Genomic DNA, 26,174 nt, shown 5'->3' with positions numbered 1-26,174 from the left:
ACCTGCCATAGACATGAAGCTTCTAGAGAGCCTTCTCTGCACAAATCTAGAGTTGACCTCTGTCCGAAGACCTCATTCAGGGAGTGTCAGATTCCATTAGGCTGTGCCTCCCTTCTTTAAGATTTGGAAAGCTTTTTTAACTGTTTGGAGGATTTCCATCCTGTTTGATCATTTTTGGGTTCCATGGACTGTTTGGAAACTCTGTAATGTGGCAAATGACTGTCATGGTGGGGATATGCAATTTGCAACTATTTCACGTCTATGTGTATGCACATGTGTATGCATGTGGGTGCATGTCCAAATGCATGTGCATGTGTGTGCGCAAGCTTGCGTGTGGACGTGTGCATGCAGAGATGCATGTATGAGCACATGCATGTGTGCCCACGTGCACACGTGTGTGTGTGTGTGTGTGTGTGTGTGTGTGTGTGTGTGTGTGTGTGTGTGTGTGTGTGTGTGTGCGCGCGCATGTGTGCGTGCGCTCGCGGACTTATTTGAATGGAGGTTTAGTATTTGAGTATAAATTCCATGTGTTGTCTTCCAGCCTTCACTTTGTGTAATCCAATATGTTCCCTGATTGACCAGTCAACCTCCACCCCAACACTCAAAATTAAGTCAAACAAAATCTTGAACTATGAAGACATCTCTTGTGCCTATCAGCAGGGAGACTCACCATTTTCCAAGCATTGCGATGACTAGGCACAGCCCAAAGATATTCCAAAAGCTCAGAGATGTTGTGCCGTATGTTGAACTTGTCATAGAACTGCAGAAATGCCAAAATTAAGGCAGATTAGTGAATGAGCTTACAAGGGGACATCTACACTGAAATTGCAAATTTAGAAACAAACCTGAGTGTGTGAACCAGTAAACTCAATGTCAACATAAAGCTTCAGTAAATTTGGAACGAGATACTCTAAAGCTAGTTGATGGCCTTCAAAAAGAGAAGCCATGGCGCTCCCAAGCATTGGTGAGTAGCTGCTAAAAATGCCATGTTTCAGGTTAGGGTTGTGAATAAATATATTTCACCAATTCAATTCATCTTCAAATTGCCATAAGGTCACACCTCTTTTGTGGCATCCATGCATTTAGAACCTCCACCATCTTTGCCCTCAGATATGGATTCTTGATGTGTAAAGGACTTCCCATGAACATAACTATGAAGCTCATAAATTCATCCTTCATGCAATCCAAATTGAGGTTGGTTAGTCAAAAGTTTGTAAAGCAACACATCTGGAAAAAGGCATGATTTCATTCCTTGTTAGAAAATATGGAGTTTTTTATCTGAAAGTGGAAGAAGAGTCCAAGAGATACCAATATTACTCCATCCACTGCCTTCGGAATCCGAGATGAGAAAAGTAGTACTTCCATCGCATCTTCCACGAAGTGCTCTGGCATAGAAGCAAAGATCATAGGACAATCCACTGGTAAAGGCATATGAAAGCCTCCCACTAGGCCAGCAAGCCATATAATCATCAGTCTGTAGAAGTTTAAACCACTTTGTAGTAGCTCCCCATCCTGAAAAATCCACCATTATAGCATACAAATTAAAACAAAAGCTAATCAGCTGCAACCAAGACATGTAAATATAATTGCAACAGAAAACAATGGAGTGCAGATCATTTAAATATCTACAGTGCTCCTGTATTGTGGGACCCCATCTCACCTCTGCTGCCCTTAAGCTTCAGCAGCCTCATGAATTCCCTGTGAACATATGCTGGGGTTTGCATGGAGAAAACACAAATGTACAACCAAGACAATGCAATAACTCGAACAGTAACACAATAAATGCAAACCCAAAATGCAAAAGCAAAAAAACACAAACAAAACAGAGGAGGAAGAGAACTCTTTCGACAACAGAGGTCACCAAGCCCGTTTGCACAGCAACCTTCTACTCTTCCCTCCCTTCATGTTTCACACAAGACCCATCACTATGGTCTGAATATGCCCCTGATGGCACCCTACGTACATGTGCCCATGCTTCCTTCTTTACCTAAAGAGGACCACATGGATGGTTCCAACTATTCTTTGTGGTCATGTAAGGATGAGTGTATTCTCAACACGATCTACCTTTGAGAGTTTGTTTCTAATCCGGTACACTGTCCCGTGGAGGATCCTCCCATCGGATCAAGGATGGATCGTGCTGCCTTATGGGATCGGCTCAACTCTCAAGCTAGATCCTTTCTTTTTCTAAGCTTACAAGATCTATCCTAGCACATGTTCAATTTTGAAGACTGCTGCAAAGGTTTGGAAGAAGCTTGCGTATCTCTACCATCATAAGACGTTTTGCAAGGGGCAAGGCATTCGGGTGGAGTACTCCCATCCGAACGCACCACCAAAAAATGGTATACTGGAGCACCCCAATAGGAACATGCTTGAAATGGCCCGGATCGATGTTGAAGCATAGAAGTCTTCCCCATTCCTTATGGGGTGAGGTAGTGGCTACTACAATACATATCAACAAGTCCCCTACTTCGGCATTGCAGGATATGACTCCCTAAAAAGATTTCTTTGGAAAGAAGCCTTCAGTTTCCCACTTTTGCATCTTTGGGTACGAGGCATACGTCCATGTGGACAAGAAGAAAAGAGGAAGAAAACTTGACCCCAAGTCGAAGATGCTTATCTTTGTAGGTTATAACACGACCAAGAAGGGCTATCAGCTCTACAACCTAAAGACTTAACAAATCGAGGTGAGCAACAATGTGATATCCGACGACATTGCAGCCTCCGCAGATCCAATTGATGGTCCTTCTGTTACAAGTGATTCCTCGTCATCAACTAGACCCCCCACCCTACAACCATCAATCCCTCCCCTTCCTTCCAGGTTACCCCTTTGGACCCCTTCTTTGTCTGCCACTCCTTCCTCTTCTCTCTCATCTTCTCCCCTTCCACCCTAGACGGCTCCTTCATCTACTACCTCATCCATCGAGCATTTCTATCCCATCTCCTCGAGATTCCTCTCGGTGTTTTGGGGGGGGGGGGGGGGGGGGGGGGGGGGGGGGGTGGGATCGAGTCAACAAAGGGAGAGCCTTCTTCATCAGAGGAAGATATACCTTCCCTTAGGTAGAGGGAGTCCCTTCCACAAACAAGTGCTTTACAAGTACCAAAGGCTTCTCAATCTCGTTTGTCACCGAGTGAGCCTATCACCATTTCTCAATGGTATCAAAGGCTCATGCAAGATTCACGGATTACTCAGTTCTTTAAGATGCCTCTTGGACCACACAAATCAACCAAGATTTAGGCCCAGCAAGATAGTTCACTCTATGTGAACTATGCCCTTGTGTCACAAATTCTTCAAGACCATGAGCCTACTATAGTTGATGAGGCTCTTGCACAAGATGCTGGGCAGAATGCTATGCAAGCTGGGCTCAATTCTATTGAGCCAAATCAAACTTTGGAGTTGGTTCCACGTCCAAAGAAGCGGATGGTGATTAGTATGCAATGGGTCTATAATACCAAGTATCTTGCAGGTGGGACCTTGGACAAGCATAAAGCACGGCTTGTAGCCAAGGAACTCTCTCTACGGGAAGGTTTGGATCACTTTAAGACTTCCACACCAACAACTTGGATATCCATTATTCAAGCTATCTTGGCTTTAGCCGCTCATCACCATTGGCTGCTTTATCAGATGGATGTAAATAAGCCTTTTTTGAATGGCATCTTGGAGAAGGAGATTCATGTCTCTCAACCTCCTAGTTTTCTTGTGCAGGAGAAGGAAAACCATGTTTACACGTTGTGGAATGCCCTCTTGGACTAAAGCAAAGTCCTCAAGCTTGGTACCCTAGGAATGATCACTTTCTCTTACACAATGGGTTCCATCGTTCAGATCATGACCCCAACCTTAATTACAAGGTTGAGGGTAACAGATATGTGTTAGTCATCTTGTATGTTGATGACCTTATTATCACAGACAATGACTCGCAAGAGGTTGATCGAACTCCGAAGATTTTGCAACAAGAGTTCGACATAATGGATCTTGGGATCCTATACTTCTTATTTAGGTTGGAGATTTATCAGATGGCACAAGGCATCTTTATTTCCCAGCATAGGTGCATCTTCGAGTTACTTTCGGAGTTTGGTATGGTCAAGTGTTGGCCTATTTCGTGCTCCATGCACCCCGAGTCCCAATTGTTGGTAGTAGGTGATCCCCTTCCAAATGCCACCCACTACAAGTGCCTTGTTGGCTCTTCAATGTGGCTGATCCACACTCAGCCGAACATCACTTTTGTGGTGTCTTTGTTGTCTTCTTTTATAAAGACTCCTACTCAGGTTAACTAGAGAGCCGCTTTGCACATTCTGCGCTATCTACAAGGGACTGGATCCTACAGGATCGTGTATGGAGAGGGGGCCACTCTTCCTGGATGGAGTGACTCATTGGGCCGGTGATGTGGATTTTAGAAAATCCACTACAAGTTTTGCTTTCTCCCTTGGTTTCCCGTGGAGTAGTAAGAAGCAACCTACTGTGGCACTTTCTTCTACACAGACAACGTACCACGCTCTTTGTTCAACTAGCAACGACTGCCATGGAGGCAACGTGGCTCTGTCAGATGTTGGTGGAGATTGGCTTTCCCCAGACAGGACCCACTTAGCTACGCATGGACAACTAGACTGCCCTAACTCTGGCTAAGAACCATGTGTTTCATGCTCACACGAAGCACATTGAAGTTCAATACCATTATGTTCAAGACCAGATCATGGATTCCAAGTTATCAATGGTTTACTATCCCATGGAGGACAATGCAACAAACCTCTTCACAAAGCCTTGGGAAGCCTTTGCCGAAGGCTTCTATGCTTTATCACATGAGATTGTTGGGTCTTCAGACACTCCCGAGACCTCAAAGGGGGTGTTAGCTTGCCTCTTTTAGCGTTGTCAATTTGTCATCTCTCTACTATGAGCTCTTATCAAAGTCTGACAGAGACATGGAAGCTCTGGCATTTTAGTGTGCATTTCTTTTATTTTAGGCTCTTTTTCTATGTTTGTTAGTCAGTTTACACCTCCTGTTAGTACCTACTTGCTTCCAGACTATCCATAATGCTATGTTACTATTTGTCAAATTTTCCTATGCAATCAAACTACATTTATTGCAGCTCCATGGTCATTTGCAGCAAATCAGCCGAATTTTGGGCCATTTATTGTAAGTTGGCCAAATCTAGTGGTCTGCAGCTACTTATACTTGGCCACTCCTCACTTTGGTAATCATCTTTTGCAAGTTGCTCATCCAACTTTGGCATTCTCCTCCGTCTTCAATATTATTGTTGACATCATCATTTCCAACCTAATCAGGTGTCCATTGTGAAGAAACTGGTAGGGTTTATACTAACAAAACACAGAGTGTATGATCACAAAACACAAAGACACAGATGGTGACATGCAAAAATCAAACCCTAAACATAAAATGCAAAAACACAAACACAAATAACAAGAAAAGGAGAACTCTAAAGTGAATAAACCAATGCAACAAATGAATGTAAGAGTGTACAAAATGCTTAAGGGCACAGCGATAAGTGTCGAAGTGTGACATCCACCAAAGAGGAATCCCAAGTGTTGTAACCACCAGTGAAAGTGTGTCGTAGGATGAAAAGAACCAAAACACAGATCACCAAAAGAAGTAGTATGTTTGGTGACAACAATGGAGATGCAAAAGGATGCCAATGATGGCTGAAACTGCCAAACACAACAGCCTCCAAGAAAAATGGCTTGGTAGCACAGTTGATATCCACCACCTTGAATTCCCTACCTCCTTCGTACTTGTCTTTTCATACTGCATTGAACCTCACAATGAGGATTGCTGAGCACCCACTCACTTTTATTCAGCTGGTTAGCTTGCTTCTAGAGGAGGAGCAAACACGGAAAAATAGTGGTGTGGATGCTATAGTCTCTGAGCAGGCTTTTGTGGCACGACAGAAAGGCAAGAACAGCAAGGTGAAAAATGCTCCACAGAGTTCTGGCACTTCGGGCACATCGCAGAATCAGTCACAAGGGGGCACGCAAGCAAAGAAAGAAAAATGTCATTATTGTAAGAAGCCCGGCCACTATATCACTGAGTGCAGAAAGCGCATTGCCAAAGAGAAGAAAAAGGAGTCAGGAATGTCTGTTTCTTCTACTCCTTCCACTGCTAGTGAGTCCGCGTCCTTTGTTGTGGACCGGGACTATTGTTTTTACACTTGCAGTTATGATATCTCTTGGGCCGATAGAGCACTTAGCTCTACAGAGGATGCTGACACTTGGTTCTTTGACAGTGGTGCTTCTAGACATATCACATCTCGCAGAGATTTGTTTGCTTCAGTTACTGCACCTCCCGTTGGGAAAACGGTACAGTGTGCCAATAATGCATCATACCCTGTTCGTGGTATTAGGGAGATTCAGCTCACAACCATTGATGGCTCTATTCTCCGCCTGCAGGATGCTTTGTTTGTGCCTGGAATAAAGAAGAATTTGCTTTCTATTTCTTCTTTGGCACGTTGTGGTATGCAGGTCACTTTTGATGATGACCGTTGCATGGTTCGAGAAAAAGAATGCATGACATTGGTCTTGACAGGATCTTTGTGTCATGGTTTATATGAGTTGGATACTCTTTCAGTAGATCAGTCAGCATACTTGACATCCACTCTTACTCCTGCTATGATACAGGCAGAGTTATGGCATGCTCGTTTAGGGCATGTAAACTTTGGCAGCTTGATGCTTTTACACCGTACTCAGATGCTGGATGGCTTACCTCTCTTGCAGAGACCTCCTGAGCACTTATGCGAGGGATGCATTTTGGGGAAAATGCATCGTTTCTCATTTCCTCGTGATGTTGCTTTCAGGGCAACAACCAGATTGGAGTTGGTGCATTCAGATGTTTGTGGGCCTATGCAGACCATGTCATTGGGTGGTTGTTATTATTTTGTGACATTCATTGATGACTTCACACGTTTTTGCTGGGTCTATTGTTTGAAAAAGAAGTTAGAAGTGTATGATGCATTTTTGGCTTTCAGTGCACTTGTTGAAAACCAATCTAGATGCCACATTAAGACTCTCCGTTCGGACCGAGGAGGGGAATACATGTCCTCTATGTTGAATTCTTTTTTGCAGCAGAAGGGCATAGTACATTAGTATACTACAGCTTATACTCCACAGCAGAATGGGGTAGCAGAGAGGGAAAATCGGTCACTCATGGAGATGGCCAGATGTATGCTGAAGGCAAAGAGCTTGCCTCATAGTTTTTGGATGGAAGCAGTCATGTGTGCTTGCCATATTTTGAACAGATGCCCTACCAAAGCCTTGAAGACCATCACACCATTTGAGGCTTGGAACAGCCGTAAACCTTCTGTTGGTCACTTTCGTACCTTTGGGTGTCTTGCCTATGCCCATATTCCACAGGTACTTAGAAGAAAATTGGACAACAAGGCTGTTAAGTGCATTTTTATGGGATATAGCAATGAGAGCAAAGGCTACAGACTCTATGATCCCGTTACTAAGAAGGTTTTTGTCAGCAGGGATGTTGTTTTTGATGAAAAATCAGAATTATCCTTGGCTGGTTTGGACACATATCAGGCTGCCCGTGATGTTTTTGAAGGGCTGCTGCCCATTACTTTTGGTGACTCAGCTGGAGGTTCACAAAATGAACCTAATGTTCAGCCAGCTGCTCCTATGGAAAGTGCAGAAATTCAGCCATTGGCTGATCAGAATACTCAGCATAATGCTGAAACAGAAATTCAGCAAGAGCTTGCACACAGCCAGGATACTAGACAGCTACCTAGATGGTATTTGCAGACTATGCAAGATAGTCCTTTGGATGCACCCATGGCTGATCGTACTAGAAGGCAAACTCGTTTGCATGATTCAGCACATACTATGGAGTTTATTATGGCAGCAAGTACTTTTGATAATGAAGAGCCTGAATGTTATGAGGATGCACAACACTGTGCATTGGAAGGCAGCTATGCAAGCTGAATTAGATTCTATTACTAAGAATCACACTTGGGATTTGGTGTCCTTGCCATTTGGGAAGAAAGCCATTGGAACAAAATGGGTCTACAAATTGAAAAGAAAAGCAGATGGATCCATAGATAAATACAAGGCACGGCTGGTAGCTAAAGGCTACGCACAGAAAAAGGGCATTGATTATGAGGAGACATTTGCTCCTACTTCCCGTATGACGACCATCAGGTCTATGATTGCTTTGGCTGCACATTATGGTTGGACAGTTCATCAGCTAGATATCAAGACTGCATTTTTGCATGGGGAACTTCAGGAGGAAGTTTATGTACAGCAGCCCATTGGTTTTGCAGTTGAAGGCTCGGAACATTTGGTATGCAAGCTACAAAAGGCACTATATGGTTTAAAACAAGCTCCTAGAGCTTGGTATGAAAAGATAGATGCTTTCTTGCTTGGTCAGGGGTTTCTAAACAGTTCATCTGAGTCTACCCTTTACGTATGTAAAGAAGGGGGATCTATGCTGATTTTATGTCTTTATGTTGATGACCTTTTGCTCACTGGAACACATGCTGATCAGATTTCAGCATTCAAACAAAATTTGCAGCAAACTTTTGACATGTCTGACTTGGGAGTTTTGCATTACTACTTGGGCATCCAGTTCATACATACTGCACGAGGTATTGGGTTATCACAGTCAAGGTATATTTGGCAGCTTCTTGAGAAATTTGGCTTACAGGATTGCAAGCCAGTTTGTACTCCCATGGAACCTGGACTGAAACTGTCATTACATGATGACAGTGATTTGTTTGATATACATACATATGCTCCTGCCGTTGGATGCCTTATCTATCTATGCAATACTAGGCCGGACATACAGTTTGCAGTTTCAGCCTTGAGCAGGTATATGCATCAGCCACGTATGTCACATTGGCAAGCTGTCAAGCGTGTTTTCCGCTACTTGCAGGGTACTCATTCTCTTGGGTTGCTTTATGCCAAGGGGGGACCACTGCATTTACATGCTTACAGTGATTCTGATTGGGCTGGTGATTTTGATACACGTCACTCTACTAGTGGCAATTGTTTCTTTCTTGGCACTTCTTGCATTTCTTGGCTTAGCAAGAAACAATCCACTGTTGCCACATCGTCATGTGAAGCTGAATACAAGGCAGCTTTCACCACCACAGTTGAATGCGTATGGCTTAGACGCTTGCTAGCTGATTTGGATGTATCTGTTACTGAGCCTACTACTTTGTTCACTGACAGTCAGAGTGCCATTGCAGTGGCACGGAACCTAGTGTTTCATGCTCGCACGAAACACATTGAGATTCACTATCACTTTGTCAGAGAGAGGCTACATGCAGGTGATATCAGCCTTGTCTATTGTCCTACCACCAATAATGTGGCAGACATCTTCACCAAAGCTCTTCCTCGTGACAAATTTGAAGCATTTCGCGATGCTTTAAATTTGATATCCTTTGGTGGCGGATGATCCTTGTACTCTTGATCACTCTTCACTCCAGGGGGGTTTGTTGGGTATTTTACTCACGCCTTACTTACGCCTACGCTCATATGGGAGTGTCGGTGATCAGTAGGACATTGGGGCACTTTTTACTCTCGGTAGGAGAGGTTTTTTCCCCCAGACTTATGGTCTTATTATCGTATGTACTTATGTGCTTATGTTACACACATTTAGGCACTTAGTGTGTGTCGGGTGTGAACACCCCCCTACAACCCTAAGGTTTAAGGGTTGTACTTTGTACTTTCAGATTACACTCATTCAGTCTATTCTCTTGGGTGTCGTGCTTCAACTCTGTCTCTCACTCTTACACTGTCTACTGAATCCCAGCTGTACCTTGATCCTCAGCTCTCACAATCCTATTACTCCATTTTCAAAGGGGATCACTACCATTCATGCAGCCATTCACACACCTAGACGAAAAGCCTCTTCATCTTCCCTTGGATGGAATAGTTGACATCAAGCTGCCATCTCAACTATTGATGCCCAAGATCTAAAGGTTCTACCTAGGTTGGTACCTTGGGTGTTTCAATCATGACTTGGTAGCTACACCTTCGCATTCTCACCAACATGGATACATGGAGGTAGCAGCTTCTCTCCTAAGGTCGAGTTTCAGGCACCATCAGCACATCCCTTCATTGTTCTTCCTTACAAGTGTCCTTTTAGGTGGAATACATGGATTACAAGGTGGAGAATGTCTCATTCACTCCTCCAAGAGCACCTTTCTGGGCCTAAGATGGAGTGTTGAGATATCAAAGTCGTTAAGTTTATTGTATAACGCCTATTTTGGTCTCCATTTACAGCCCAAAAAGAATCTATTCGTATCATTTATTAGGGTTTGGGCACCAACCTAGAGAGTTCACTGACTCATGCGCCTATAAATAGGACATGGGCATTCATCCATCTTCAATCCATGCTTACTCTCTCATGCATCCTTCATCATTCCCCCATCATACCTTCAGCCTCAGCCCTCTACCACTGCTCTCCACACCCCTATCTTGGTGGATATCTCAATTCATAGTGCTATCCAGCTGATTGTGACAACTTACCAATAGAAAATTTCATTCTAGAGGCCTTCTTCACATCACAATCATCTCCAAATACTCCAAATTGATGCATATTGAGTCCACATAGCCTGCCAACCCATTCCTCATCATTTCCACTGCTGTGTTTGCTGATTTCAGCCACTTTATGGAGGCTTCATTTGTAGCAAATTCGGGCCGTCTACAACAAGTTACACCCTCTTTATCAGCCCTACATCAAATATCTACGTTTTTGAGTTTTCTTCACTCCTAGAGGACTGCCCAACAGTCACTTGTCTGCAACCACTTGCATGGGGAGATCTTCACTGACATTCTTGTGTTTCCTTCTCCCATTGGCTGCCTAGCAATTGTCATGACAGCAGCCATCATCCCAGAGAGATCTCAGCATATCCTCCATCTCTGACAACTCCTAAGGACTGCATTTTGCTCCCTCTACTGCTATCCTTCCTCTTCTAGTGACCACTTCAACATGCCACTGCCCAGCAGCTCCTTTCCTTGTCATTAACACCTCCACTCAAAGGATTGCTTTGCTGTTCACTCACTTCACAAAGCAGATTCTTTCCAGATGCTACTGCCCGATCAGCTGGGACAGTGCAGTTATCTCCGAGCTCCACTCCACTATATCAGCATGATTCAATGTTCACCATTGTTCATTCTGCTTCTGCCCTTTGAGTTTTCTTATTCACAATGTTTGCCATGCGCTCTATGTTCTCACCGCCAACCCTACCATCTCTTGGCATGGTATCAAAGCATACCATTCCTTCTTTGAACAGTCGTAACTATTAACTAGCACCGACTCTTTGAGCCCGTTTAACACCCACAAGCTCCGGCTCCTCCAACTCTAGGGGTCATGGTATGAAATAATGGATGCATAATCCAATTAGAGAGTGATTCCAATCAATCTAGATAGTGCTAAAATCGTCATTGCACTGAGATTGTTCATCTTCAAAGGTTCACCATTCAGGATCTAAACAGAAGGCATTCTCTAGTGGATACAGAGCCTAAGAGTGCAAAATTGCTTCTTATACATACTGGAAGATTCACTGCCCTTATACACATAATCATTACTGCTGTTATCCATGTACCATGAGTGGGAGGATCATTTGTGCCTTCAGATTCTCATAACTCATTTGATTCATAGGTTTTTAAGGACTAGTAATGTACACATTCACAGGTGCAAGGAAGGGAGCAGCCCTCAAAGGCACCCCCCTTGCCCCATTGGCTGTTCATATATGTTTTCTTGAGATAATTTTGGTGAGTCTGACTCCACCATAGCTGTTTTTGGGTGTTTTCAGAAATATAATCAGTTGTATCTACAGTGACATTGAGAACTTTGAACTGTTCATCAGATAACATGGAAGGTCATCCGTCTAGTGAGTTAACATTTGAGTAAAGAATTCTGATTTGCATCCATGTCACACTTCTCCTGGTAATCAAAAGGTGTAGTGACCATTCCAACTTTCTTCATGGCACATAATATTTTAGGAGGTTGTCTGCGTATGAACAGAACATGGCTCCCAACTGCTGGTATCTACTACTTATGATGGGATAAGTCTGTTTAGTTGTGGAATGAGCAGAATGGTTGTTACTTACAGCATTTGGCCAGCTCATTCATGATGTGCAGACTAGGCTTACTGAAAAGTCGAAATTGGTGGACCACTTCTTATATCAGACCCTCATCTGTCCAGAAAGATTTAGTAAGCTCCACTTTTTGGGAATAAACTATCGGTAAACTTTCTGCTCAACCTATGCTTGAGATTCATTATTGATGCCAGTTGCCAACGTCAATAAGCATTCTATCTTGGTTATCAAAAATTGAACCTTAAGTTAGTGACTAACTCAATCATTCAAATCTAGTGTGCCATTGAATCCATGTAGAGTCCAGATTTAGTGCTATTACAACTCTCTACTTCCACCTTGCAATCTGTAACCAGCATCCATTGTTTACTTATGATGATTGTATTGGTTAAGCAGTTACTAAGCCTGATCTGATTGTACAATCTTTCCATTCCTTTGCATCTTGATTTAGTCAAAGTTGAGGATGGTAATAAGTAAAACTAATCCAAAACCATGCTGTGTTAGGAACTAAAACTATACTGAAGTTTGAAACTAAACATAACATAGAAGTACCACATATGAGAAATGGAATGAAAACAGGCACAAAAACCAAACAGCATAACTCAATGTGACCTTTTGAACTCATGAAGAAACAAGTAATAAACCTTGAATACTTGAGCTTCGTAGCACAGCCTTGCTTGAGAAAGCTTTTCAATTGCAGCTTCCAATTCAGAAATGTTTTGTTCCAGCTGAGGAGGTGCTCCACTCCCTCTTGCAGCTTTTAATGCAGCTAAAGCATCTTTCTGTCTTGTAAGGTCCTACAAGTAAAAGAACTTGGTGATTTGGAGCAGTCACACATGATAAATTAAACCAGCAGCTTAGAGTTGAATAAAAAATCATATTCTTCAGACCTCCAGAAGATGAAAAAATCAACCAATTTTTATACAGTGATAATACTATCAGGCAAATGAAGGGGAAACATGTGAAGCTTGATTAAATACACTAAGCTTGTGAAAATTCTAGAATGACCCTCTGAATAGTATGAGTAAAACAACAAGAAGCCTCTCCCCTTTGTCCAAAATCCACATCTCCTACCTCATTTAACTTGCATCCCTTCTATGCACAGATGAAAATATCACCATAGCATTCATATACACTTGCTTATCTAGGTCATAGTCACAAGAAATGGCCATTTCAGAGCCTAGAAATCGGAAAACCACATTTCCCAAGCTTCACATCTCAAAAACAGGTGAACATCAAAAATAGACACAAGGAAACATCTTATGCATTTTCTATCAGAAAGACGTTTCACTTAAGAGGTGTATGTTTTGGTGAAATTTACTATATGCACCAAGCTATCTTCTGTATGGAGCTGAGGTTTGGGGTTACAACCTATACTGCAGATGATTAAGCCTGCTGGCTGACCAAACTGGCCTAGAGAGAGACCATTATGATGGTCAGGACCACACTCAGAGACCATTGACAATGATGATATCACACACGATCAAGAGCAAGCCCTCCACCCCCACACCCTATCATCAAAGCAGAATTAGAAGCAGCACATATGGTTGTGGAGGCACTCATTAGAGTAGTGACTTTCTTAGACAAGATATGACAGCTCCCATACCACAAATATGCCAAACAGGCATTGACCTCCTCCAAACAGAATTAGAAGCAGCACATATGGTTGTGGAGGCACTCGTTAGAGTAGTGACTTTCTTAGGCAAGATATGACAGCTACCATACCACAAATATCCCAAACAGGCATTGACTCCTCCAAACAACTAGCAAAGGAACATGAGAGGAAATGTTGGTATTCACACATGCCAACTTCGATAAGGTTACATGGGCTGCGCATCAGCCAACTCCTACCCTTCAACTACAGCCTGGACTATCCTATACTTCCCCTCAACAAATCTGAGCTGAATTCAGTCATCAGGGCCAATATCTTGAGAGTTGAGATAGGGAGGACTTGGATCCAACCGCCTCTCGCTCTAGGATCGAAGGTGGAGTTTTACCAAAGCCACTTCCTACATCTCGAGGATGGATTTATTGTCTGACCACAGTATATGGGCACACACACTCCCCCATGGTATGCAGGCTACCATTGGACTATAGGCAAATACACACCTCTTCCCACAAACCAAGGACAAAGACGAGCAAATGAAAAAAAACCCTAGCAGCAGATAGATATGGCAACTCTATGACAAAGAGCCCAAGATGGTGGAGCACTACATATGCAGATATATAGTGTACTATGACAAATGAGGTAGGTATCATTGCCACAATCCACTTCCATGAGAGCTTCGGACCTCTCTGCCTTGTCGTGAAGTACAAGGACCAAAGATGTCTAGGGCTTTTCCTCCTAGAGCTCCAGAGGTGCTGCAGTACCCCCAAAGAAATTCCACATTGTATCTGGTTTAGACATTACTTTGTATTCATCATCTATAATTGTTTATTCTCCATTTAGTTAGTCATAGAATTAGATGACAACTATACTAGGACTTGGAAATATTCCTTGACTTTTAGATGTAACATTTTGGTCTCATAGGCTGATTTGGCCTTTTGTAGATGTTAATATGACTTTCTTTCTTTCTTTCTTTCTCTTAGACTAGTCAATGAGTCCCCCAAACCAGCACCACCTGGGCCAGTTCTTAGTCCAAATTCAGAGACTCCGCACATCATTATTACAAGCAAGCCATGCAAAGAGAGGGACATCAATCACAACTTACTGATTTCTTCCAGATAGTGACTCCACATAAAACAGCCACACGGAGAGGGGTGACCATCCAAAGTGCTATGAGGAGATCAAAGTAGCACGCCAACCACAGATACAAGGATACCACACACAAATGCTACACCAAAGAGAGATGAGGGAGATCCACCATTCCCCAACAACATGAGCAGCACATGACAGAGCTGAGGGCTCAATCCAAATACTACCCTCGTACTATTTCATCACATATGTATAACATACTCTATCCACTGATCCTGACTGGGTGGAACTAGATATATAGATATCACTTAGCCACACAACTAGAAATATACTCCTCCGTCCTCCTATTGTATCCCTGAATTGGTGCTATTTTGTCTTGTACATCACTGGTGGGTTCTTTTCACACTATATCACTGATCATCTTTTAGCATGTCACACTTGGATGCCTAGTAATGATCAGCATTGTACATGGTTTTGTCTCATAGGCCGATTCTAGCCTCGAAAGACATTGACATATCTTTCTTTCTTTCTCTCTCCCCTATTTTAAAAACTGAACTTAGTGATGCTCTCTCTATTTATTGCTTTTCACAGATTGAACCTTTTAATGTTGATAGAAATATATAAGAATAGTTCTTTTAATCTATGATTTCGAATAGGAATCATGGTACTACAAATTGAAATAGAGCATTATATAGGTCAACTGTTTCTTAACCGTTTCCCCTTCCTAACTTTCAAGCCATTTCCGTTGTGGCAAGGTTGGCCATTTCCATTTCTGTTTCAATTGCACGTGACTATGATCTAGGCCCTTCCTTTCCTAGTATTTCCTCCTCCCATGCACAGACTGACCATTTGCTGATGTAAGCCAAGTTGCAGATCGAAGAACATATTCTCCTCCCTATAGACTACATGACCATATCTCCTGGTCATGTAAGCAATGTTACAGTTCTAAGGGCATATACAAGGAGAGAGAGCACAAGAAGGCCTTGAGTTGCAACTATTATCATAGCAAGCATTGACAACACTTGATGCATGCTGAACCAACATTTATAAAAGGGTATATGCATTAGCAGATAGCTTATTATGAGATGGATAAAGGCAAACCTGCATTAACATCTTATAATCAGACAAGGCTTTCAGAAGTCCCAAGTTGAGTACTCTTGCTGTCAAAAAAAAGCATTCACAAATAAATGAATACTTGGTGGTTGGCATAATACTGGAGGATGTGGAGGATGTGGGATACTGGACAGAGTTCGACATCTCCTTGCTTCCAGATGTTACATGTTGCTGTGACTGTAAACGCTTCCTTTCTTCTTGCTCCATCTGTAACTGAGCTTGCCTAAAGCCTTCAGCTCGGGCATAATTCTCTTTATCTACCCATTTGGCCACCTCCTCTGAAGTTGCATGAATTGCAGTCAACCCACTAAAACAACAGTTCAGTTAACAAGTGAAAACACAGTTGAGCAGCTTCTTTACCGATGAACAAAGCACAAAGCCTTTACCTGAAATCTACCCGTGTCTTCTGGAGAACATAAGAAGCATCAATCTTGTCCCTTTTTGAAAAGGATGCATCCAAGAAAGGTTCACAGAGTTTCAGCATTACTGCACTAAGGCAGATAAATGTTCCGGAACTTGCACATCTGAATGGATCCACCTGTTATGATATACATCAGACCCTACAAATACTAAACCAATCAAAATGACCAATTTTATCATGAGCAACTCAATCACCTGCATTTGGCTCCTTCCTGAATTCTTTTCAATCACTGCTGCTAAATATGCCAAGACATGCTCTCTTGTGTATGTTGCCTTCAGAAGTTTGAGCAAAACTTCGTGAAGTCCTTCATACAACTGATGCAAAACATTCTTGATTGTTGTAAAAGAGGCCATCAACTCTGCATTTCGGTGTGTTGAAGCTTCGGAAAAGCACTGCTGTCTTCACACACATCACATAAGATGCCAAACATATTATTGTGTAAATAAGGCCCAAGAAAATCAATTAGAAAATGGGACAGGTCAAAAAAGCTCTAATTAAGTAGGATGCTTTCTGATACCATCTATGTTCACTAACTATATCACATCAAATCTTGCCAATGCTTTGCATAGAGCATCATTAATGTGAGAGAAAAGGACAGATAGTTAGTAACAAAAGTCTGAGATGTTAACTGCAACTCAACACTGCAAAATATATTTTTATGGTATCTGCTATGTATTTAGCATGCACATATGATGTGGACCATAATTAGGAAGCGACAGAGCATGTTGATCCATCGAGGTGTCACATACATGGGTGGATACAACAGCGCTGCCTCTTGCTGAGAAAGGCCTATGGGTGCAACCTACTTAGACACAGCCCAAACTAGAGTCTCAGTTTAAAAAAAGCTAGAGTTTCAGTTTTTTTTTAAATTTTGGGACCATAAGAGGCTATAGTTGAGTGTAAAACACAAAAAATTCATCATGGGGAGTTTATCACACTAGTATCCAAGCAGCCACATTCCTCCATGTGGAGGATCTCATGTTGCTGCACTACAGCCAAAATGTGTGGTTTGGGACTAGTATTGCCCAGCAAACTGAGCTGCATAAGCTGAGGCAACAGCTAAGCACGAGGCTACTTTCCAGCAGGAAACATGGTATAGTTGCTACCTCTCAAGTTACTTCATTCTTGCATCATTTCAATACTTGGTGCCTTGCACATCCAGGAATAGATAAAGAGAAGTTGCTTAGTTGAATGTTATCTTACTGCCATAGCAAGTGTGTCCTGGCAGCATTATCTTCACATTCAGACTGACCAAGCATAAGCATAGCCACCTAGAGTTGGTGAGATATTTGGAAGTTTCATACAAATAGGTGTTAGCAAGCTGAGGCAACTGCTCAGCATCCGGCTACTATGATACACTTCATACCTCTCAAGTTACTTAATTTTGCATCATTTCAATACTTGTTGCTGTACTTTCATGAGTAGATAAAGAGAAGAAATTGATTAGTTGCATATCATCTTACTGCTGCAGCATGTGTCCAGTAGCAGCATTATGACCTAGATACAAGCAGTCACCTATAATTGGTGAGATTTTTGCAGGTCACTTAGGAATAGAACCTACATTCACTCTACCACAATGCTGCTTGATTGAAGAATTAGTTTGTGACTTTTAAGCAAGACTCTCTTCAGTTGTTCAGTTTATTGAATAGATCCTCACAATGCTACCCAATCAGGCAAGGAAAATAATGAGGCCTGGACAATGTCTCTGTATGGTCTAACTGTTAGAGTGCAGCAATCGGAAGTAGATGCACGGGCTGAGCAAGAAAGATGAATGCAGAAAGAAAGAAAAAGCAACAGAACTCAGAAATGAGTTGATGTGAATGGCAGCCCTATTTTGGGTGCAATATTTGGGCCCTTTTTTGGTTGGCCAACCTGTTCGTGATTGTGGCCTATTTATAGGTAGGCAAGCTCCCTCATTTACTTCAGTCATCACCATACTTGCAGGTGTTGGAGAGAAGGGGTCAGTGGCCACAACCAATGACTCAACAATCCAAGTTTGTATTGTCTCATGCCTTGGTATTGTTAGCCCTCCTTATTTCCATCTGTCAGTCTATCATCTCCTTGTTGAGCTCTGTCAGAGTCCGATGGAGACGTAGGAGCTCTGACTGTGTTTGCAACTGCCCTAGGAGTGCCACATCAGCATTTGCGCAGTGTCTAGTAACTGCTGACTGCATTTATTGCAGGAAGGCCAAACAGTTTGCTGGTCGGCCAGATTTGCTGGTCTTCAGCTATTTATAGCTGATGTTTGTGGCTGGGGCAAATCACTTCTCTTTTGCCTTGCAAGTGCTCCGTCAGATGGACCCAGTCTTCTTTGTCTCCAGCATGGACAGCATGCTGCATTCTCTCCCTCACCGTAACCATCACCGTTGACAATGCTGTCACCATTTTCAGTCTGATCTGATGCCCTCACTGACTCTATGGGCCAGAAACAAACAAATAAAAGAAATGTCTGCACGCAGGGACTGATCAGTCCTCCCCTTTGTGTTCAGCATTCTTCTTCAATCAGTGCACATTCCTTTCCTTCATCTCCTGCCGTCTCTCTCTCTCTTTCTCTCTATGTTCATGTTCCTCTTCCATTGTGCATTCTCACATGGTATGATCTGCTAAGTGAGGACACAGAGTTGCCCTTTGCAGAGGAGACCCCCCAGGCTGAACATGCAAATTTTCAGAGATCTGTTCTTTGCTGCAAATGCAAATTTTCTGCATATGGCTGTTCCATACAACACAAGTAAACCATCTACAGTCCTTTCACGAAGGTGTAGCTGATTTCCACTGTTTCGGACCATCTACACCAAACTAACTCTGTGGGCCAAAAACAAACAAATAAAAGAAATGTTCTGCATGCAGGCACTGATCAGTCCTCCCCTTTGTGTTCAGCATTCTTCTTCGATCAGTGCACATTTCTTTCCTTCATCTCCTGCCCCTCTCTCTCTCTCTCTCTCTCTCTCTCTCTCTCTCTATGTTCGTGCTCCTATTCCATTGCGCATTCTCACACAGTATCATCTGCTAAGTCACAAGCGAGGACACAGAGTTGCCCTATGCAGAGGAGAACCCCCCAGGCTGAAAATGCAAATTTTCAGAGATCTGTTCTTTGCTGCAAATGCAAATTTTCTGCATACAGCTGATCCATACAGCACCACCAAACCATCTACAGTCCTTTCACAGAGGTGTAGCTGATTTTCACTGTTTCGGACCATCTACACCAAAATGCAGGTTTGTGGTGTTTGCAGGTGTGGAAGATGTCTTATCCTCAGTTTACAGACTTTAGTGACTCAAATGAGGAGCTTCTTTCCCAACACTCCTCGGCACAATGGCAAGATTATCGCAATGATGATGATTACCGTAAAGAATAAAGGCCAAAGACTGCAAGGTCTCATCATACAAAGCAGCCTTCTCCCCCTCCTTCACTCCATGTTTCTCAGCAGGCCAAGTCAACTAGCCTTACACTGCCCCCTATGGCACCCTCTGTTCAAGTGCCTATTCTCCCATCTCTACCAAAGGAAGACCATTTGGACGGCTCCAACTACTCTCTTTGGTACTCAAAAGTAGAGTGTATTTTGGATACCTTCAACTTATAGGACTCTTATCACCCCACCCATTCCTCGTCCGAGGAGGGTCCCTCAGTTGGATCTACGATGGATCATGTGGTCCTTTGGGATCAGCTCAACTCTCGAACCCGGTCCTTCCATTTCAAGTTAAGGATTCGGATTCAACTCTAACCATATTGCTAATACTCCAAATCAATTGATCAAAAGGGGGGCGGAGGGGGGGGGGGGGGGGGGGGGGGGGTGGTGCGGGCGGGCGGGCGGGGAGGGTCCCTCAGTTTGCTCTAGCACTTCATTCAATTCTACGAAATGCTCTGGTTCTTGCATAACATGGCTCAATTCCAAGTAGTTCATCAAGATTATGCACTTCTTTTCGTTCTAAATGCAACTGGTAAATCACAGTTATCTAAATTAGATAAATGACCCGCACACACTCCCCTTCCAAAATAAAATAAAGTACCTAAAACTAGGACCAAGTTGATCAGGTTTATATCCAAGATATTGGTGTTCAAACCAAAGCTTGAAACTAGAGTGCAACCACTTGAAAAGTCAGTCATATTGCCTATACTTCCCACGTTTTCTACCCTCCTAAAAGGCTACAAGTACATCCCAATCCAGCTTGGAGTGGAATAAAAAAAGAAAAAGATTTTTCCAAGAAGTATGAAGTTTCAAAAAACAATACAAAGAATGTATACCCTCGAGGATAAACCGCAAGTTTGTGGTCTCATCCCCACCAACCTCATTGGCGCTCCCAAATTGTTAAAATGCAAGCTGATGTTAAAAGCATGAACCAATCAATGATATTGAATGATCATCTTCTGCCGAATGTTTTCCCGAAGTGAAAAAACAATTAGGAGGAAGCATTTTTTCCTTTTAACAAAATGAAATCAAATGAAGGAATTTGCAAACAGTAGTGCTAGAGCAACAACCAATCCATAAATTGTAAGGGCTTCCATAAAAGCCAAGCTCAAGAGTAAAGTACCTCACATTTTACCGTCTGCCTTTGGTTGTCTCGCAATACCTTCTATTATCTAACCAGCATCAGTTCCTTGACTGATGCCAAGATCGATGAAAGCGAGGCCTACGACTAATCCAATGGCAATGATAGAAGCAGCAGAAACCAAGGGATTCATATTAATATCCTCCTATTTTTTAATTTTGGTGAACTGAGTTCATCAGAATGGGAAATTTTCTCCTCTTTCTTACAATTTCTTCTTTTTTCTCTAGAAGAAAGAAAAGGGAGTAGGAAAAACGCCCCGCATACAAATAGTCAATTTTGAACAACTCTTACACGATAAGCTAGAGCAAGCAAGTAAAAAAGAGACAAGGAAAGGAAGAACAAGAAAGGAAAACCGGAATGAGAAAAGGTAGGGTACTACTACATCATTATATCACAGAAGTTGCTTATGCTACCGCAATGTCCTTGTGTAGATGACCAATCGATTGTTAGGTAGAGCTATTTCGGGATGGAATACCACGAAGCGGTCAATAATACATCTACTGATGACATGGATTCCCCTGTATAGGCTGCAGCCGGAGTAGCAAAAATGAAAGCTTGGATAGCACTAGCAAATAGTCGTAAAAGCATCATGGGGACAGTTACAATCAAAGGGACCAATGAAACGAGAACAGCTACTACTAACTCATTAGCCAATAATTTCCAAATAAGCAAGAAGTTAGAACTGAGTGATAGGGGTTTAGTGAAATCTTCCAGTATATTAATAGGTAGCAATACTGAAGTCGGTCGGATGTATTTACCAAAGTAACTGAGACCTCTTTTGTGTAGGCCAGCATAGAAATATGCAACTAATGTCAACAAGGCTAACGCAACAGTTGTGTTGATATCATTTGTAGGTGCGGCCAACTCTTCATGGGGTAGTTGAATGATTCACCAAGGAAGCAAAGCGCCTAACCAATTCGATACAAAAATAAATAGATATATGGTTCAAATGAATGGTACCCAAGGTCAATATTCCTCTTCTCCCATTTGAGTCCTAGTCAAATCTGTAATAAATTCGAAGATATACTCGATAAAATTCTTGAATACTAGTCAGTATCATTTGCAAATCGCGAGTAGCTATAATGGATAGACCCGCCAAGATGACAATCACTATCCAAGAGGTTATGAGAACCTGTGCATGGACTTGAGAATCCCCTATTTGACAATAGAACTATTGACCCACCTCCACACTCGACATTTGTTACAAGTCATCAATTTTATTAACTAACAATTGCTCAATATACATGTTCACCCTCTTTTTAACGATTAATTGACTTACAGATATAGTTTAATCGAATTAATGGTCATCGAGTATACAAATTTACAGTTCCATCGAATCGATTATCAAGCATCATCATTACCCAAGATCAATATGTTCGTGAGATACAAATCACAGTCCATATCAACAATGCAAATTGTGGGAATATCTAAAATAATATATCCCTAAACAACAATCGATTGTTCATGTTGATCAGTAATTATCGCGATATCAGATAAGTCTAACACACACTAAATGCCACTTAGATACTTGTCTAACACTAAACCAATTGTCTCTTTAAGATTGAGGCCTCTTTCTTTAGGAGTTGGTCAAATTCTCTTGTCTTTCTCCATCTTGCAAATCTTTAAATCTACAAAGACGCATTTCCATAGTGGACCAATTTGTAAGTGTGCCGCTGAGCCATTTTTCACTCACGTAGTGACATCAAGATACTTGATATTTAGTACCTACCATCGGAAACTCTTTCCCCTCCATTATTGCATCACAAACAAAGTCACCGGTTTCACATGAGAGACTAGTTGTCTCAATCAGATCAATAATATGAACCCCTTTGCGCTCTATAAAAATGTAGGGTGACATTTTGAGGTTCCACCTATGAGTCTGGTAAACAAAATGAACTCCTGCTCCCATCATCCCTTCCAATTCAATATTCCAATTTTTTTGTCACATATTTTCCTCGGGTATGAAGAATTTCGGATTGGTTTCATTCTAGCAAGAGTTCTAAAATAGTTGCAATCTATCAATCAATATTGTTAAGTAAAATAATTAACAAATCTTTTCTCATTTTAGTTGACAACAAGAATAGGTGAAATGCGTGCATACCAATCTCAGAACGGGAAAGAGAATGCTTTAATTCTTCGTGAATCCTGCCCTTGTTCATGTGTATAGGTTACGGACAGTGGCAAAAGTGTGGACTAAGCTCTCTTCTCTTTATCATCAAAAGACCTTTGCCCACCGCATTACCCTCAAGAAGAAAATGCGTATGCTCACAGTTGATGTGTCTCCTTCCACGAAGGACCACATCAACAAACTAGAGGACATGAGGGATGAGTTAGAATCCCTTGGATGAACAATATCCTCTTGGGATATGGCTATACTCTTCCTCATGTAGTTGCCATCTCCGAAGTACGATGTTTTCTATACCAATTTTCTCACATCAAGGACTTGTGAGACTTCTTCTTCAGGAGGAGTTAGCCCCACTTGTCTTGGAGCATGATGAGCGACTCAGAGGTAGGAGCTAGTGGATCCGGCTCTACAAAAGTATTTATTGCACATTCTTATGGGGGGAAGAAGAAGAAAGAGAAACAATAGGGCAAGGACAAGAAGAACAAGAAGGACAAGAAGAAGCCACCCCAATGCCCACGTTGTGGGAAGGTACTCATCCAAAGGAGAAGTGCTAGCAGAAGTTGTTAGTAATCATGTTTGTCATGCCTTGTCATCTCTTGCCTATGAGCCTCAGTCTAAGTTAGAGTTAGGAGCTCTGACCTGTCTGTCACTTGTTTTGATGGAGGAAGTAGCTCATTCTAGAGCACTTAGTTTATTGCCTTTCAGTGCACTTTCTCCTCCAATCAGAATTTCATGTGCATTTCCTAGGCAATTTCTGATATGTAAGTCTACCTCGCTTACCGGACATTGTCCACCCTTTCTAGGATTTTTTTGAGCCTATCTAGAATTTTTACCAGTATTAAATGCTGGTCAATGGCCCCAAATTTCAGGTCGGCCAAATTTGGGGGTATTTGGCTATTTATACTCTCCCCCACTCACTTGGCAAATCATCTTCCTCCCTCCTTGGCAAGTGCATACTCCAACTCTGTTTATCTTCCTCCATCTCTAGTGTTGCCATCGTCATCAGCCTGATCTAGGGTCCTCAATGACACTATTCATTGCGTGCATGGACTGATCAGTCCTTTTGTATTCAACATTTGTTCCTTGTTAACTTCATGTCTCTTTTTTCTTTCCTTACAGATTCTCTCTCTCTTTTTTTTTCGTAAATGTAATTGGATTGAATGGCAATATTTACATCAGACCATCAAGCCAGGTAAGAAAAATAGAACAAACACAAATCACGCCGAAGGGCCTCTAAGACCATAACACACAAATATCACACAGAAAGGACAGCTAGAGTGGAGCGAACAATATCCAACCAAGGAGTAGCAATGTCAGAAAGAACCAGGTCAGCTGGAACCAAAGGAGATCTGCCATAACAATAAACCACGAACACGGCCACATGACCATGGATACCCGAAGTAAAATCAAAAAAGAATGCATTCTGAGTATGCCAAATATGCCACAAAATTGTCCATCTAAGGAAATGGAAAAGGCAAGAATGATCTGATTGTAAGGCGGACCACTCACGCGAAAAAAAACTCCAAATTTGTCGAGCAACAAGGTAAGAAACGAAGAGATGTGCAATGTCTCACCGCATGTAGTGCAAAATACACAATGACCACAGGGGATCTTGCAAGCACGCAACACATACCTAAATGGAAGACCCCCAATAAGCAACCTCCATATGAAAACTTCACCTTGATAGCCATACTAATCATAATGCATTGAGCAACTTTAAGTATCACATGAAGAGGCCGGCCTTGAGATTTCTAGCACATAAACCGATCATATATACCGGATGGCATCCAATCAAGCAAGGCACAAGGAGCTACATCCACACCAATAGGATAACCCAAGTGTCTGGTAATATCTCCTTTAGAAATCACAACTCCTTGCCAACCCAAAGCTTGCAAATCACTCTCGTACAAGAAATCTGTGTAGATTTCTAAGCATTAATATGAAGCCTCGAAGCTAAAGCAAAGAGATTCCACATAACCATTGCTCAATTCATATTAGTCCAATCAGCCTTGAGAAATATAAAGGAATCATCAACCAAAGATTGATCCAAAAATTGGGCACCACTGGAAAGAGACAAACCAACAATCTCGCCTTGATCATCCAACTCATCCAACAAAGAGAGCATTGGGTGAGTGACTAAGGCAAATAGCAAAGGACTAAGAGGGTAGCCTTGCCGAAGAGAACGAGACCAGGCAATTTCATCACTGATCCCTCCATTAAGTACAATATGTGCCACAACACCCTAACTAATTGTATCAACGAGAGAAGTCATGCGAGGACTAAAGCCCATGGTAGACATCAACTGTCGCAAGAAAGACCTACTGACATGATCAAATGCCTTTTCAAGATCAAGCTGAAACATAACCATACTGGCCAAAGGCTTTGGCAAAATCAATCCCCAGTTAAACATTCAAAATGTTATGCGTGATATTCTGTCCCTTAATGAAACCATATTGAAGTGGATGAACCAAGCGCAAGAATACTTTTTGCAATCTATTGGCAATGATTTTAGAAAAGATTTTATACTTAGAGCCCATTACAAAAATGGGTCTCCATTATTTCAAGAAAGTTGGAGAAGGAACCTTGGGCAACAAACAAATCACTGCAATCTTCCAATCTGAAGGCATCAAACCAAAATTTCACACTTGCTAACATAGGCGAGTTATGGGCCCTTAAGCTACTCAACATGGGCTGAAAACAACTCATTAGGAAGCCCATTCCAACCAAGGCTTTTCCTACATAGTAAATGGGACAACACATCCTCCACTTCAACCTCTGAGATATCAGCCTCCATCAAATCAACACATTCAAGCTTAACCGATTACTAACCAAGTCACGAATGTATCGACAAGCAAAGAGAACGGCATACAAAAGAATCTCTTGTGGACCCAACAAAGATTTATAATAGTCGATGCACATTTGGAAGATGAAGACAAGTTCAATAACCATATCACCTTGCTCATTCAACAAATGGACAATATTTTCCCGAGTGTATTTTTAGCGTAAATAAGCAAAGAACTGATGAGATTGACAATTATTATCATGCAAAGCTTCTACTTGGGCCAGTTGTTGAGCTAAAAATGCATTAGCTTTACTTAAACAGCCCAAAACAAGCTTAATTAATGAAGAAACCTTGTTTATTTCAAAGAAACGTGTTCCTAGAGAGTTTCTGTGTCCCATAAGCACAAATCCACTTGGGAGGGCCCAAACCTTCTATAAATAC

General features: G+C 42.1%; 1 protein-coding gene across 3 annotated transcripts in view; it reads right to left on the bottom strand.

Moving 5' to 3' along the window:
• The window catches only part of LOC148026426 (U-box domain-containing protein), a 46,496-nt gene that overhangs the window by 8,503 nt on the left and 11,819 nt on the right, over positions 1 to 26,174 (bottom strand). For 2 of the 3 annotated variants that reach the window (XM_087690866.1, XM_087690865.1), the window contains exons 2-9: positions 16,476 to 16,680; positions 16,247 to 16,398; positions 15,849 to 16,167; positions 12,697 to 12,849; positions 1,309 to 1,512; positions 1,061 to 1,173; positions 846 to 975; positions 671 to 760 (exon numbers count right to left, since the gene is read on the bottom strand). In XM_087690866.1, coding sequence (XP_087546992.1) covers positions 671 to 760; positions 846 to 975; positions 1,061 to 1,173; positions 1,309 to 1,512; positions 12,697 to 12,849; positions 15,849 to 16,167; positions 16,247 to 16,398; positions 16,476 to 16,680 — 1,366 coding nt within the window. The remainder of the gene's footprint in view (positions 1 to 670; positions 761 to 845; positions 976 to 1,060; positions 1,174 to 1,308; positions 1,513 to 12,696; positions 12,850 to 15,848; positions 16,168 to 16,246; positions 16,399 to 16,475; positions 16,681 to 26,174) is intronic. The other variant, XM_087690867.1, reaches the window with a different exon arrangement.

This window comes from Lygodium microphyllum, chromosome 13 (assembly GCF_053477565.2).
Source record: "Lygodium microphyllum isolate KBCC chromosome 13, Lygodium_microphyllum_v1.1.10, whole genome shotgun sequence".
NCBI lineage: Eukaryota > Viridiplantae > Streptophyta > Polypodiopsida > Schizaeales > Lygodiaceae > Lygodium > Lygodium microphyllum.
Note: the sequence above shows the minus strand (reverse complement) of the source record. Positions and strands in the feature narration are given on the sequence as shown.